We start from the raw sequence: 14,999 nt of genomic DNA, 5'->3' as shown, positions 1-14,999 counted from the left end.
CCTTCACCCCAGGATCCCAGGGCCCACCTGCCTGCTGGCAGCACTGTGCGGGATCCTGGCCCTCGGCTGGCCTAGGGCCCAGTAGCTCCACGAACGTCTGAGGAACAGCAGCTCGCCGGAGCCAGGTGTGGGCCCAGGGCCCTAGCGTGGGACAGGAAGGCTTCCGAGGCAAGTGAGGATCTCTGAGGCTGTGGCTGAAGGTCAAGGGGCTTCCTTGAGGGCAGCCATGCCTCTTTTCCCAGACTCTTCCCTTCAGTGGTGCTGGGCACCCACAGCTTTTTCCCGGGCCCACTGGGATCAGCATGGCCTCTGCCTGGAAGCAGCAGGATGCTGACTTTAGTGACCCGTTTTCTAGGGACTTGCAGAGACACAGTCTCAAGCAAATTTCTTCAGCTGAAGCCTGATCGTCCAGCGATAAACTGGGGTCACTACGCACCCCTCGCACACCAGCTCAGACACACCAATGAGCCCCAGAGAAGCGCCCAATAGAGAGACTGTCAATGTCTAATACTAGCATTGGAATATTTTATTAGTTCACTGAATTTCTGACAGTGGTTTCCTCAGAGTCATCATGAAGTTCTTGGCACCTTAAAACCACACGTTAAAAATGTTTGGCTAAGAAATCGATCCTACGCAAAGGGTCTCTGTGAGTCACGCCCTCTGAGGTGCATCGGGATGTCACAGAGGACATCACATCGGGATGTCACAGAGCTTTGGTGAAGACAGAAGAACCCATCTGGGAACAATATTATGATGGAGCGGAGCAGGGGACGGGCAGATTTCCCACCACAGGAGCCACCAGGGGTCACGTAACCCTGGTTGCCTCCCAACTCCCACACCAGAGCTGGAACACTGAGTGTATGACCACAGAAAAAAGACAGGGGGGACTTTGGGGCTTTGGGGGCTCTGGGTGGCCACCAGGCTGAGTGAGGAGGTCAGGTAGGGTGGGCAAGTTGGGGGATACAGAGCAGGGGGCTGACCTTGGTGGCCCCCCTGCGGAGGAAGGGCTTGGGAAGAGCGGAGTGAGATCAGAGGGCCCAGGGGTGGACGGACCTCAGCGCCAACAGGCAGGGGAGGCCATGACTGCAGCAAAAATCAGGTTTCCTATGTTCATGGTAGCAAGTGACAATGGTCTACAATACTAGGATTTTATCTTCCAGGGGAAATGCTCCCTTCCAGGGGGGTAGCACTCCCAGCTCCCCACAGGGGATGCTTCTGCTTCAACCTGCGCCACCGGGCGGCAGGGACAGTCCCACACAGGTGTGTGTGGCCCGTTGGGTCTGCCTGCCCGACAGACGGGCTCTCTGCCGATCCGGGGATGTGGGACAGGGAACGGGGAGACGGGGATGGGGAATGAGCGCACCCACTGCCTGACACCATGTCAGACACTGGGACAAATTAGGAGAGCCATCCTGGCCCAGCACTTGGAAGGGCTTCCTATGGGGGGCGTCCTTGGCGCTAGGCCTGGCACTCCAGCCGGGCCACGGCCTGTTTCAGGTCCTGCACGACGAGGTCCACCTCCGCCCTGGTGGTGCTGCGGCCCACGCTGAGCCGGAGTGCGTTCCTGGCCACGTCGAAGGGAATACCACAGCTCAGCAGCACTGGGGATGGCCTGGGGGTTGGTGAGAACCTGTGTCAGCTCTCTGTGCTCCCTGGGTCTCAGAGGAGATGGAAGCACAACCGAGGGCACCGCCAGTGTTCCTGGCAGCTCTGGCACCCCCCCCCACCGCCACCAACCCTAGCAGGTGTGCAGATCAAGGGCCAGCGGGCACCCTGCAGAAGCAGCGCAGCCAAGGTCTCTGTCACATTACAGAGCTCCTGAAAGCCATCCACACAAATGCCCCCCTCCCTGAGCACAGGGCTAGGTGGGAGCAGGGACTTTAATCGCTTTGGTTCCTGAGGGTCTGGGCCAGAGGCCCCTGCAGAGCAGGGGAGAGAAGGGCCAGGGCCCACAGCTCCTGGCCCCCTGCCCTCCCCTGGGTGGGTGGTCTCATTCCTATTCCAGGGGGCACTCCCCCTCCCACCCTCACAGGGGCCACATCAGACACCTGCCCCCACCCAGCTACACCCCAGCCCCTCCTCCTGCCCCTCGTCCCCTCCCCTTCACCTTGTGGCTGGTAAGACCACAGACTACACCCGCCTCAGCAACCCTGTCTGGGAAACGGGCCACACAGATCTTCTGGAGGGCTGGGGGAGCATTCTGTGAGCGCCCTCCTGCAGTCCACGCTCACCCCGCCTCACTGCCCCTGACAGCCACTTGGCCACTCAGGCTGCCGCCTGCCGGTTCCTGGCCTCCCCCACCCTCGTGCAGCCCTCCCTGACAGACCTCTGAGCCACGACTGGGCCTGGTCATCAGCCCAGCCCTCGGACCCTGGGAGCCCCCTGGCCTGAGGGGCTCACGCACCACGCCAGCCAGACTCCCGGACAGCCCACTGCTGACCATGGCCTGGCTCCTTCTAGGGTCCTGGCGGCCTCACCCAGCACCACACCCAGCTCTGCAGGCCCCCTGCTCATGGTGAATGAAAAACCGTGGCCCCGCTCTTCCTCCACCAGGGTTAGGCCAGTCTCGGGTGCCCGGGCTTCACATCCTCCCCTCCTGCCCTGGCCACGGGGCTGCTCTCCTGGGATCACCCTGCACTAGGCAGGGCCACCGGGAACCAACCTGGCCTGTCACAACCCTCCCAGAGCCTCTCACTTTCCCAGGACAGAGGGAGCTCCTGCAGCCTGCCTAGCCCCTCCCAGCTGACCCCCACTGAGGCTGCAGCTTCCCTCCTCCCCTTGGAAGCCCCAGGCCCAGCAGCCTCCTCTGGCCGTCTGGCAGACAGGCACTAGATACTGTGGCTCAGGCGCGGGGCACTTACCGGTCCACGTGGTCCGAGTGGCATGCAGCCCCCACGCTGGCCAGCAGCGTCCTGCACTGGGCCAGCACTGCACGCCCTGGGGAGACACGGCATGTGGCTGTGGGCAGAGTGTGCCAGCGGGGCCCCACCTGTCCGCCTCCCCTCTGCCCTGCTGCAAATTTGGAGACTCCCTCCCTTGGGCCCCCTGGGGTTGGGGGGTGGCCCAGGGCCCAGGCCGTCTCATCCCTGGTGACAGTGCAGCAGGATCCAGACAAGATGCTTCCTCCCAGACACGATTCCACCCTAAAATCTGGCTTCGAACATGTTATTTCCGGTCCGTGGCCAAAGAAGACCCCAGAACTCTCATCGGCTGCCTCACTTCCTACTTTGTTGTCCCGGCCATGACGCTGAAACTTAACATCTGTGTTTTCTAGAGGTGGAGACACTGGGGGGCTGTTTTGGTTAAGCCGGAAGGCACGTCCCTCTACTTTCACAAGCACAGATATTAGAGTAATAAAGCCACTGGCCTAATTAAAAGAATCTGTCTCATTTAAATGGACACGGGCCTCACCGAAAACAATACATCGATCCCCACAAATACAGGGATGAGGACTTGATGTGCTCTTCTTCCCACAGAAAGAAGAGCCGGAGCAGCGGCCAGCAGCGAGGCGGCAGGGTCCCATCCCCCAGCATAGTGACACCTGCCCAGGGCCAGTCTGTGGTGCAGACACACAGTGCTCCCCGCGCCATCCAGGGAGACAGAGGGAGCAACCCCCTCTCCCCTAGGAACTTCCCCCAAACCGCTCTGTGCTCTGCGGACGTGCTTCCCTCCTGCTCAGGGCACAGAATCTCCTCTCGGTGGAACACGGCTGGTCAGCGCCCTGGGTGAGCCGTGTTTTGTCTTCTGGATTCCAGCGATCCTGCTGGTCCCCAGCCTGGAGGCAGTTAGCGCGGGAACTGAGAGCCCCACAGGTGTGCACGTCATCCTGACTCTGAGCCAGATTTTAAAGTTAACTGCCTCTCTTCTCCCTGGTCCTCATCACGTTCTGTCAAACTTGCTGATGGAAATGGATGAAGGAGCCCAGAATTCAGTCTCATCACCCTCTCTGCTTCAGTGCCCACGAGTGCGGGGCACAACGGCAAGCCCCCCGGCACCCACGTGAAGAGCCCGGGCAGGGAGAGCAGGAAATGGCCAGATCAGTGCCGCCTTCTGGGGACACCCACCCTAGGGGGCTGCTCTGCTACCACCACCCTACACGGGGACCAGGAGACCCTTGTCACCTTGAAGCTGGGGTCCCCGGATGGAAAAGTTGCATGTGTTGGGGAGTCGCTCAGTCCCTGGAAATTGGCTGTTTAGATGGATTCTCTGCTTATCAAATTCAGCCTGAAAAGGCAATGAAGACTTCAGAGATAGTTTCAAAGCGCACACCAGCCTCCCCACTCCCCACCCACAACTAATGTCTGAGCTTGAGCCTTTTCTGGAAAACAAAATTGCAACCTTGACACATAAATTAATTAGTTCATCCATAAGCATCTACCTATAATAATTACAGGGACCCCCTAGAAAGCAAAATTAATAGGAGAAAAAATTCCAAATACTTGTGACCCTCCACCATACAACCACCGAAAAACCAAGCTCCAGTGTATTCCTAACATGCCTCTTTGAAGATTAGCCACTTGTCCAGAGCCCACCTTGGAGGCCCTGGGAGGGGGGGGGCTCTCCTGACTCAGACTTCTGTCCTCTAGCCTCTACCCTGACTGTCCCCAGGGTCCCCGGACCAAGATCCAAACAACCCCCATCCTTATCCTGCCTGCTGCCTGGGGCGGTACCAACCCGGACCCTCAGCTCGCCGGAGGAAGCATGGGACCCCCAGACTTCAGGCTGCCCCACTCTCACGGGCCCCAGGCTCACCACCAGCCGCTCCTCCAGGTAGTCTCGAACATCTCTCATGTGGGCCTCATAAGCCTCGCAGTTCCTGGTCACCAGCTCAGCGGCCTGGGGACAGGGACGGCGGCAATGTGAGACAGCATGTTCAACTGTCATAAAGCAAGGAGAATAAAACAGCCTTCCAGCGCAGAGGTGAGATTTCCTGATGATAGAGAAGTGACACTTCCTCAACTGCTCTCTTCCTGGAACATTGGGGACAGTTGGTATTTACTGAGTGCGGCCAGGAGACGGGGGGGGGGGGGGGGTGTGCTTGATAGGAGCCTGAGAAGGGTTATCTTCCCTTGTTCAGCAGTAATTTACTTTACCAGGTGCTTCCAGCTACCTCCAGGCACCAGAGATAACTGCCCGTGATAGCAAAAAGCACTCCCAGTTCTCAAGGCACAACCAGCCCAGAGACCAAGGGCGGCAGGGAAGAGGGAACAGCATCATACCGAATGAGGAGAGCGCTCTGGCGGGTGCACGGGTCACGCAGGGCGGGCATGAAGCGGACAGTGCATGAGCTAGGGTGCTCATGGCCATGATGAAGGAAGAGGCAAGTGCACTCCTGGGATGGAGTGACCAAGGGGGACAGGGCCCCGGCACCCCACAACAGGTGGGGTCAGGCACTAAGTGCAGCAGCACAGATGCACGTGGGTTTAAGAAAGAGGCGAGATGCCCTGACTTGCACATGTAATGATCATTCTGGATGCTGTGCAGAGTGGAAGGGACCACGGCAGGCGTCCAGATTGCAGATGGGGACGACCGGGTCTAGAGTCAGTGGCCACAGAGACACAGAAGACACAGATCTTGACATCTTGTGGAGACCGGACAGACAGATTGTCCCAGACAGACTGCCTGCTCATCAGTGAGGGAGCCAAGGACCAGGTGGGACTGAGGCACTGCCTAGACTTCCACAGTGAGGTCCAGGATGGCAGGAGGCAGGATGGGGAGGGAAGGGAAACGAGGAGGAGACACACACACACACACACACACACACACACGGGCCCGGAGGGAATGTCCAGTAAGCAGGTGGGGACCTTCGTCTCTCAGAAGAAAGGTCAGGGCCTGCCCTGAGATGCCAAGTTCAAAGCCCTGAGCACAGGCTGGTGGAGCTGCAGGACAGGGTGAGTGCCACAAGGCAGCAGCTGTGGACAGGAGGCCGGGACGGTGCTGGGAGGCCCCTGGCAGGTGAGGAGGCCAATGCCTGACCAGGGCAGAGGAGAAACTAGCCAGACTGAGGCACATGGTGAAACCTGGGACTTAGGCCTGGAGTCTGAGGGGGTCTGCGCAGGCCAGTGCATGGACCTGAGCCCTGACTTGTGGGTTCTGATGCCGTCTCCAGGTAGCCAGTGTCAGAATTGAGTTCAAGAGTGGGATGCCTGGCTGGTACCACAGACCCGCCCTGTGGGGGAACCTGCCCCCTACCCCATGTCAAGGGTCGGGAGCCCTGTGCGCCGGGCGGGCAAGTGGGAGTAAAGGCGACTGGGCCTGGGGAAGACTCCAGTTCTCCCGAACCTGAGACAAAGCGCCGGCTCCATGAGCCCCCGCTCACCGAGGCTTACCTTCCCAAGGCCGGCAATCATCGGCGTGTTCTCTGTCCTGCAAGAGACAAGGGAGTCAGTCCTAGTTCCATGCAGAGCAATGAACCAGTGTCCCAGGATGGGGTCTGGTCTGTTAAAGTCATGAGTTCAGCTGGAACCAGAATCACACCTGCACCTTTCCCAGGCACGGGCCACGTCCTCACCTCCGTGGCGGCAGCGGCCCCCCCAACCCTCTGATGCTAAGCTTCCTGGTCCAGGCACCATCGCCATGGCCCACCTGGGGCAACCCTGGGACAATCCCTGGGTGTCCTCAGGGATGATTCTGTCTGGACCCTTCTCCTGTGCAGGAGTAACCCCTCCTCCAGCTGCAGAGCCAGGGCCCCCCTGTCGAACCCTGCAGGGGTCAGAGAGCCCAGTTCCACGCTGTTCCCATCAGCTGGCCAATCAGTTGCGCTCTTGACTGTCACGAGGGATGAGTTGTGGGTTACTAAACACTGTGCATGTGCAGGAAGGGGCTGCAGTACCCCTGCAGACCGGAGGCTTACACTCTGACCTAACAAGCTGAAAACACAACTCTTCACTCTATTTTCAAGAAAAACAAAATAAATCGCTAACGTCATAATTTTCTGAATTTTCAGTTTGGGCTGAAGTTTGCTTAAACCTTTGGAGCTGGCTGCTGCTCACTGACCAGCAGATAACAAGATAAGCAAAAAGGAACACAGGGCATTACAGGTAATGTGATCCTGCTGATCTCTCTTTGACAAGTTCATTGGTCAGTTCTGTTCCTGGAGACAGGTTCTGGCACCTGGGGTGGTCTGGGGAAGAGCAAGGAGCTCTGGGTGGAGAATCCAGATGTCTGAGCTTGTCCTATACATGGAGTCCTAATGCCATCCCCTCTCTGGGTTTCATACCCCTCATCTGCGGGATAGCATGGCCAGACCAAGAGCATCTCTCAAGGTCTCTGCCTTATGAGTGCCTGGAGAGGCTGCCCAGGTGGAAGAGAGGGGACCCTGTGTAGAACCCGGCACCTGTCCCATCCTCCCTCCCCCCAAGCATTCCGTCAGCCACCTCTGCCTCCATCTGGAGTCCTGCAAACCCTGCTTCCCACTCCCAGTCCACACACTGAGCCACCCTATTAGGGCTTCCTGAACACATGGTGTTCTACTTCTTCTTCTTTTTTTAATTAATTTTCATTAATATATGTGATTATATTAATCATATATATCACATATATTCATATGTGATTAAAAGAAATAATAGAGACATCCTGTGTACCCATTACTCAGCTTCTCCCCAGTAACACTGTAGTACAAGAGCACAATCAGGATACAGATGAGATACAGAACATTTCTACCACCTCAAAGGTCCCTCCTGTCAGCCTTTTATACCCAGACCTGCTTGCCTTCGGCCCCACACCTTCCTTAGCCACGTGCAACTGCTAATCTGTTCTCCATCTCTAATTCCATCATTTCAAGAATGTCGTATAGATGGAACCCGAGTTATCATTTTGGGGGACAGTCTTGTTCCACTCTGCATCATTCTATGGACATTCCTTCCAGGCTATTGTGCGCATCAGCAGCTAATCCCTTTCCATTACTGAGCAGTGTCCACACAAACTGTGCCACAGCCTGTTAAGTCTCATTAAAGGACATATGGGCTCCTTGCAGTTGGCGGCCATTGCCAATAAAGCTGCTAGACACACTTGTGCACAGGCTCTTGTGTGAACTCAAGTCTGCATGTCTCTAAGTGTCCAGGAGTGAAATTCCTAGATGGGATGGTGGGTGCATATCTAGTTTTAAGAGAAAATGCCAAACTGTCTTCCAGAGCTGCTGTCCCATGGCCATTCCCATCGGCCATGTTTGAGTGAAACATCTGTGTCATCAATGCACTCTGTGTTGTCTCTGGTTTTTGTTTTAGCCATTGTGGTAGGTGTGATGTCTCACTGTGGTCTTAATTTGCATTTCCCTAACAGCTAAAAATGTTCAAGGTCTTCTCACATGCTTATTTGCTGTATGTCTATCCTCTTTGGTGAAATGTCTATGACTGTCTTTTGCCCGTTATGTGACTGAATTGTTTGGGGGGTGTTGGCTGTTGAATTTTGAGAGTTTCCCTTATGTATTCTAGACACTAATCTCTTGAGGATACATTCTAGTGCATAGCTTGTCTCCTCTTAAATTATCTTGCAGGGTGAGAGGTTTAAATTTTGATGAAGTTCAAGTACCAATCTTCCTTTTTATGGACGTTTTTGGTATCAAGTCTGAGATCTCTTTGCTGAAGCCTAGAGCCTGAGGATGTTTTCCTGTTTTTTTTTCCCCCCTAAAAGTTTAGTTTTTTCCTTCACATTTAAGTTCACATGTATCCTGAGTTAATATTTTACAAGGTGTGAGACTTGGGTTGAGGATCATCTTCTGCCTAAGGATGTCTAATTGCTCCAGTGCCATCTGTTAAGAGTATCTTTTCTCCACCAAATTACTTTTATATCTTTGTCAGAAAATCATGTGGGCATATTTCTGGTTGTATCTATTCTGTTCCACTGGTCTGTTTGCTGGGCTTTGATAGAAATTGGGCTCAACTGATTTATCAATTTGGGGAGAATTGACCTTTACAATATTGAGTCTTTTAACCCATGAACATAGTATGTTTCTCCATGTATTTCGATCTTTGCTTTCTTTTAGACACATTAGTAGTTGTCAGCTTACAAGTCCTATATCTGAATATTTCTGTGTGATTATCAATTGTACTGTATTTTTAATTTTGTTGTTCAGATGTTCATTACCAGTATGCAGAAATACAATCAATTTTTGTATGTTTCTCTTATAACCTGTGATCTTGCTGAATTCACTTATCAGCCCTAGGAGTTTTCTTATCTGTTCCTTGGGACAGAGACCATCTTGTGAACTATAAAAAGGGGCAGTTTTACCTCTTCCTTTCCAAACTGTATTCCTTATATTTCCTTTTCTTGACTTCTGCACTGACTAGAACTCCTAGCCCTGCTGAAAAAGAAGTGAGAATGGACATCCTCGTCTTGCTCCTGGTCATAGCCGTAGAACATTCAGGCCTTTACTGTTGAGTGTGATATTGACTGTAGGATTTTTTTGTAAATGCTCTTTCCAAGCTGAAGTTCCCCTCTCGTCATACTGTGAGGGTTTTTAATGAATGAATGTTAAATCTTATTAATGCTTTTTCTGCATTAAATTATGTTATATTTCTTCTTTTTTTTAAAGTAGGCTTTATGCCCAGTGTGGATCCTAGCATGGGGCCTGAACTCACAATCCTGAGATCAAGACCTGAGCTGAGATCAAGGATCAGATGCTTAACCGATGGAGCCACCCAGGCACCCCAATTTTTCTTCTTTACTATGCTACATTACATTGATTGATTTTGAAATACTGAAACAGCCTTGCATCCTTGAAATAAACTCCATCATGATGCATATATTATTTTTTATATATTGCTGAATTCCACTTGCTAATATTTTGTTAAAGACTTCTGATTCTAAATTCATGAGAGATATGTGGTTCATAGTTTTATTTTTTTGTACCATCTTTATCTGGTTTTAGTATAAATTGATAAAATGAACCAGGTAAATATTTCCTCCTCCTATTTTTCTGGAAGAGACTGCATAGAAATGGTGTTAATTCTTTAAATGTTTGGCAGGATTTTCCTGTGAAATTATCTGGACCTAGAGATTTCTTTTTGGGGAGTTTTAAAATTACAAAGTTACTTTCCTTTTCCTAATAATTATAAAGCGATTTAAATGATCAAGTGTCGGGGCGCCTGGGTGGCTCAGTGAGTTAAAGCCTCTGCCTTCGGCTCAGGTCATGATCCCAGGGTCCTGGGATCAAGCCCCGCATTGGGCTCTCTGCTCAGCAGGGAGCCTGCTTCCTCCTCTCTCTGCCTGCCTCTCTGCCTACTTGTGATCTCTGTCTGTCAAATAAATAAATAAAATCTTTAAAAAAATGATCAAGGTGAGTTGTTATTAAGTGAGTTGTGGTAATTTTTTTTTTAATTTTATTTATTTATTTGACAGAGAGAGATCACAAGTAGGCAGAGAGGCAGGCAGAGAGAGAGGAAGGAAAGCAGGCTACTTGCTGAGCAGAGAGCCCAATGCGGGGCTCGATCCCAAGACCCTGAGACCATGACCTTTAACCCACTGAGCCACCCAAGTGCCCCTGAGTTGTGGTAATTTGTTTTTTGAAGAAGTATTCCACTTTATCTGAATTGTCAAATTTGATATTGGCAATATATTTCTTCCTTCCTTTTTTCGTCAGTCTTACTAGATGTTTATCAGGTTTTTAAAAATTATTATTAAGTTTTTCTTTTCATTCCAGTATACTTAACATACATTGTTATGTTAGTTTTAAGTGTACAATATAGTGAGGGATTTTTCAGTTTTCTCAATATTTCTAAAAGGCTATTTCTTCATTTCAATTATTTTTTAAATATTATTTTTGTGTTCAGGGTGTCTGGGTGACTCAATTGGTTCAGCTCCTGACTTTTGATTTTGGCTTGGGTTATGATCACAGGGTCATGGGATCAAGCCTTCCAAAAAAGACTCTGCACTAAGCAGAGAATCGCATCCTCTGCCCCTCCCACTGTTCTCATTCTCTCTCACTAAAAGAAATACAATATTTAAAAAATTATTCTTGTTTTCAATTTCACTAATTTCTGTTCTCTAGTATTTCCTTATGTTTGCTTTAGAGTATTTTGCTCTACTTTTTCTAAGTTTTTCAAGTGAAAGCTTATTGACTTCAGAGTAATCTTTTTTTTTTTTAATTAAGATTTATTTATTTATGTAGGGAGTGCCTGTCAGTAGGGGAGGGGCAAAGGGACAGGGAGAGAGAGAACTCAAGCAGACTCCCCACTGAGCTCAGAGCCCAACATGGGGATTGACCTCAAGTCAGGGATAAAAGAGGTGAATGAACACCCAGGGAACCCACTACCATGTTGTTCCTGTTTCTCCTTGTTGGAATGTCTGATAAAAGGTGTGGCCCTGGCACCACCTCATTCCCTGGGTACAATGTCAGCTTATATCACAGGGACACAGGAGCTGTCAGAAAGGAAGCTAGGTGCTTCTGTGCAACTCTGCTCATCCCATCATCATAAGAACAGCAGCACATCTCGGCCAGGAGGCCTCCAGCTTTGAATCATCCCAACAGAGACTAAAGATCTGTAAATGTGCAGAACCCATCAATGGAGCAAATTCGGACTCAGCAGTGATGTAGAAAGTGCCATTACAGTTCTTCCAAGAGACAAGGAAAAGCTACCGCCCTCCAAGCCAACAGTTGGGCTGGTAGGTCAGAGACTTCATTAACCTTCTATCTTACCCTGGCCTGAAATTCCGTTCTTGTCCACCTCCAAACAGCATAGGGTACAGAGGTGTAAGTTCACCAAGCCCTCGGACATAAAGTGCTCCAATCCTGGGACCGTAGAACTGAAAGGAAAAATCAGCCATTTATTCAACAAGAACCTTCTGAGTTCCCACTTTGTATGCACTCAGAGTGCTTAGAAGCACACAGAGAAAGACTCTGTGTCTTTCCCAGTAGCTGTGCTACCCATCACCACTCCAGACATATCAGAGTCACAAACCTTGGGGGTGCAGGGCAGAGCCTGGACTCTTGTTCCTAGCCTGAGAGGGTTGACTGCACATCACAGAACAGAATTTGTAAAAGGAGATGGGCTGGAACTTGAGACTGTCAAGGGTTTTTCTGGGTAGGACTCCATGTTTTCAAACTGACACTGCAAAAATCATTAAGTGCCACAGTATCAGGTCAGCACACAAACTCCTTCGGAAACTAGCTGAGCACCATGCCTCAATACAGAGGACTAAAGATATTTCAGGTCCTAGTCAGCTGCCAAAAAGATGAGCAAAGTCTCAGAAGGGTCTTCACTCTTATTTACTGTTTTCACTACCACCCTGAAGATAAGAGCTGCTAGATCCAAACCTTTGCATTCAGAAGTTGCACTTTAAATCAAGTTAGAGAAAGCAACATCTTGAGTCTCTCATCTTCTGTCCTGGGGGTGGGGCCTATGAGTGGGCTGATGAGGGGTCTACAGGCACTCTCTGCCCAATGCAGAGAATGCTCAGTATCTGGCTGAAATCACCTGTCTCCTGTCTCACCTGAGGCCTCCACACCCCTCCACAGCTCTGCCTGGCCACCCCCCTCTTATCCCAGGTTGGGTTACTGTTGGTCTCTCCTCCTGCCGCTCGTGAGGGTGGGAGCTGCAAGTTTTGTCACTTTGTCCCCTGAGAGCACTGGACAACAAATGGATGATTGCTGGTGCTGTGGTTCTGCTCTAAGGTGAGCCTTGAGGTCATGGAGGGAAGGAGGCCTCTGCGGATGCACCTTGTGCCCCACGATGGTCAGGAAGTCCACGCCCAGGTCCTCCACATCCACGCGCCGTTTCCCCAGGGCCTGTGCCGCGTCTGTGTGTAGCAGAATGACAGGCAGCCCGGAAGTTGCCCGCTTTTGGTTCAGGGCTTTAATTCGCTGACTGATTTCAGAGATGGGCTGAAGTAGGGAAAAATAAAGAGTTGAGTATGCTGCTTTGATTTCATGAAAACTGAATGAAAGAAATCAGGAGTCGTTAATGAGGAGAGGAGGAAGAAGAGGGAAGAGGAGGAGGAAGGAGGGAGGAAAAGAAAGGAGAGGAAGGGAGGAGGAAGGGAGGAGGAAGGAAGGAGGAAGGAGGAAGGAAGGAAGGAAGGAAGGAGGAAGGAGGCAGGAGGAAGGAGGCAGGAGGAAGGAGGCAGGAGGAACAATGAAGGAGGAAGGAGGCAGGAGGAAGAAAGAAGGTGAAGACAATGACAAAGACGAAGAGGACAAAGATGAAGAGGACAAAGACAATGAAGACAACGAAGATAAAGAAGAAGAAGAAGAAAAAGAAGAGGCCTCGGGAGAGATGCATGAGAATATAAAGTAGAGCCTGAGCCCCCTTCATTCCTACTAGACTTTTTTTTCCCTCCTCTCTGGATTTTCTTAGAAGGATAACTAACTCAGGGCACCCGGGGTGGCTCAGTTGGTTAAGTGTCTGTTTTCGGCTCAGGTCATGATCCTGGGGTCCTGGGATTGAGTACCATGTCAGGGAGCCTGCATCTCCCTCTGCCTGTCACAGCCCCTGATTGTTCTCTCTCTCTCTCTCTGACAAATAAATACATGAAATCTTTGGGGGGCGGGGGGAAGGATAACCAACTCACCATGATGACACCCGTCTCGTTATTGGCCAGCATGATAGTCACGAGGCACGTGGCCGGGCGGACAGCTGCCAGGATGTCCTCAACCTCCACCTGACCATTCACCTTGGATACTGGCACAAAGGTGACCGCTGAGGGAAAAACACATAAACCAAGGTTAATCTTATAAAACAACCTGTTTGGGAAGTTCATTTAGATACAGCCTAAGAAAAGCATTCTCCACATTTTAAAAGTAATTTATTGTAAAAATTCAGGAAATGATAAGGGCCCACAAGGAGGTAATACACTTTTAGTTCACGAGAGCATCTATTTAAATTTTTAAAAAAAAATTTAATTCCAGTATAATTGACATACAGTGTTATATTAGTTCTGGGTCTACAATATAGTGATTCAACACATCTATCCATTACTCACTGCTCTTTATGGTAAATGGACTCCTAATCCCCATCACCTATTTCCCCCATCCCTCCACCCACATGCCCTCTGGTAACCATCACTGTGTTCTTTATATTTAAGTCTGATTTTGGGGTTTGTCTCTTTTTTAATTTGCTTGTTTTCTTAATTAAATGTCACATATGAATGAAACTATAAAGTATTTGTCTTTCTCTGACTTATTTCACTTACTACTATACGTCTAGATCTATCTATGTTGTTGCAAATGGCAAGATTTCCTTCTTTTGTATGGCTGAGTAATAGTCCATTATATACACCACATCTTCTTCCATCTATCAGTGGAGACTTGGGGTGCTTCCATGTCTTTGCTATTGTAAACAATGCTGCAATAAACATAGGGGTGCATATATCTTTTTTCAAATTAGTGTTTTCATATTCTTTGGGTAAATACCCAGTAGTGTGATCACTGGATCATATGATAATTCTACTTCTAATTTTTTAAGAAACCTCCATACTGTTTTCCACAGTGGCTGCATCCCACCAACAATACACAAGTTTTCTTTTTGCTCCACATTCTTGCCAACCTTGTTTCTTGTGTCTTTGATATTAGCTATTCTGACAGATGTGAGGTGATATATCATTGTAGTTTTGATTTGCATTTCCCTGATGATGAGTGACATTAAGTATATTTTCATCTGTCTGTTGGCCATCTGGATGTCTTTTTTAGAAAAATGTCTGTTCATTGTTTTAATTGGATTATTTGGGGTTTTTTTGGTGTTGAATTGTATGAGTTCTTTGTAGATTTTGGATATTAACATTTTATCAGATGTCATTTGCAAATACCTCCTTCCGTTCAGTAGGTTGTCTTTTCGTTTTGTTGATTGTTTCCTTTGCTGTGCAAAAGCTTTTTATTTTGGTGTAGTCCCAACAGTTTATTTTTGCTTTTGTTTTTCTTGCCTAAAGAGACTATCTTGAAAGAAGCTGCTATGCCAATGTCAAAGAAATTACTGACTGCTCTCTCTTCTAGGATTTGTATGTTTGAGTCTCACATTTAGGTCTTTAATCCACTTTGAGTTTATTTTTGCATAGGGTGTAAGAAAGTG

At 50.0% G+C, this 14,999-nt stretch overlaps 1 protein-coding gene across 6 annotated transcripts in view; it reads right to left on the bottom strand.

Moving 5' to 3' along the window:
* Nucleotides 1-508: 508 nt before the first annotated feature.
* Nucleotides 509-14,999, bottom strand: part of SCLY (selenocysteine lyase) — a 33,151-nt gene continuing 18,660 nt past the window's right edge. For 5 of the 6 annotated variants that reach the window (XM_032355320.1, XM_032355321.1, XM_032355322.1 and 2 more), the window contains exons 5-12: nucleotides 13,507-13,634; nucleotides 12,656-12,820; nucleotides 11,636-11,742; nucleotides 6,330-6,366; nucleotides 4,753-4,836; nucleotides 4,122-4,224; nucleotides 2,862-2,937; nucleotides 509-1,612 (exon numbers count right to left, since the gene is read on the bottom strand). In XM_032355320.1, coding sequence (XP_032211211.1) covers nucleotides 1,459-1,612; nucleotides 2,862-2,937; nucleotides 4,122-4,224; nucleotides 4,753-4,836; nucleotides 6,330-6,366; nucleotides 11,636-11,742; nucleotides 12,656-12,820; nucleotides 13,507-13,634 — 854 coding nt within the window. In that variant the 3' untranslated portion in view covers nucleotides 509-1,458. The remainder of the gene's footprint in view (nucleotides 1,613-2,861; nucleotides 2,938-4,121; nucleotides 4,225-4,752; nucleotides 4,837-6,329; nucleotides 6,367-11,635; nucleotides 11,743-12,655; nucleotides 12,821-13,506; nucleotides 13,635-14,999) is intronic. The other variant, XM_032355325.1, reaches the window with a different exon arrangement.

This window comes from Mustela erminea, chromosome 8 (assembly GCF_009829155.1).
Source record: "Mustela erminea isolate mMusErm1 chromosome 8, mMusErm1.Pri, whole genome shotgun sequence".
Taxonomy (NCBI): Eukaryota; Metazoa; Chordata; class Mammalia; order Carnivora; family Mustelidae; genus Mustela; species Mustela erminea.
Note: the sequence above shows the minus strand (reverse complement) of the source record. Positions and strands in the feature narration are given on the sequence as shown.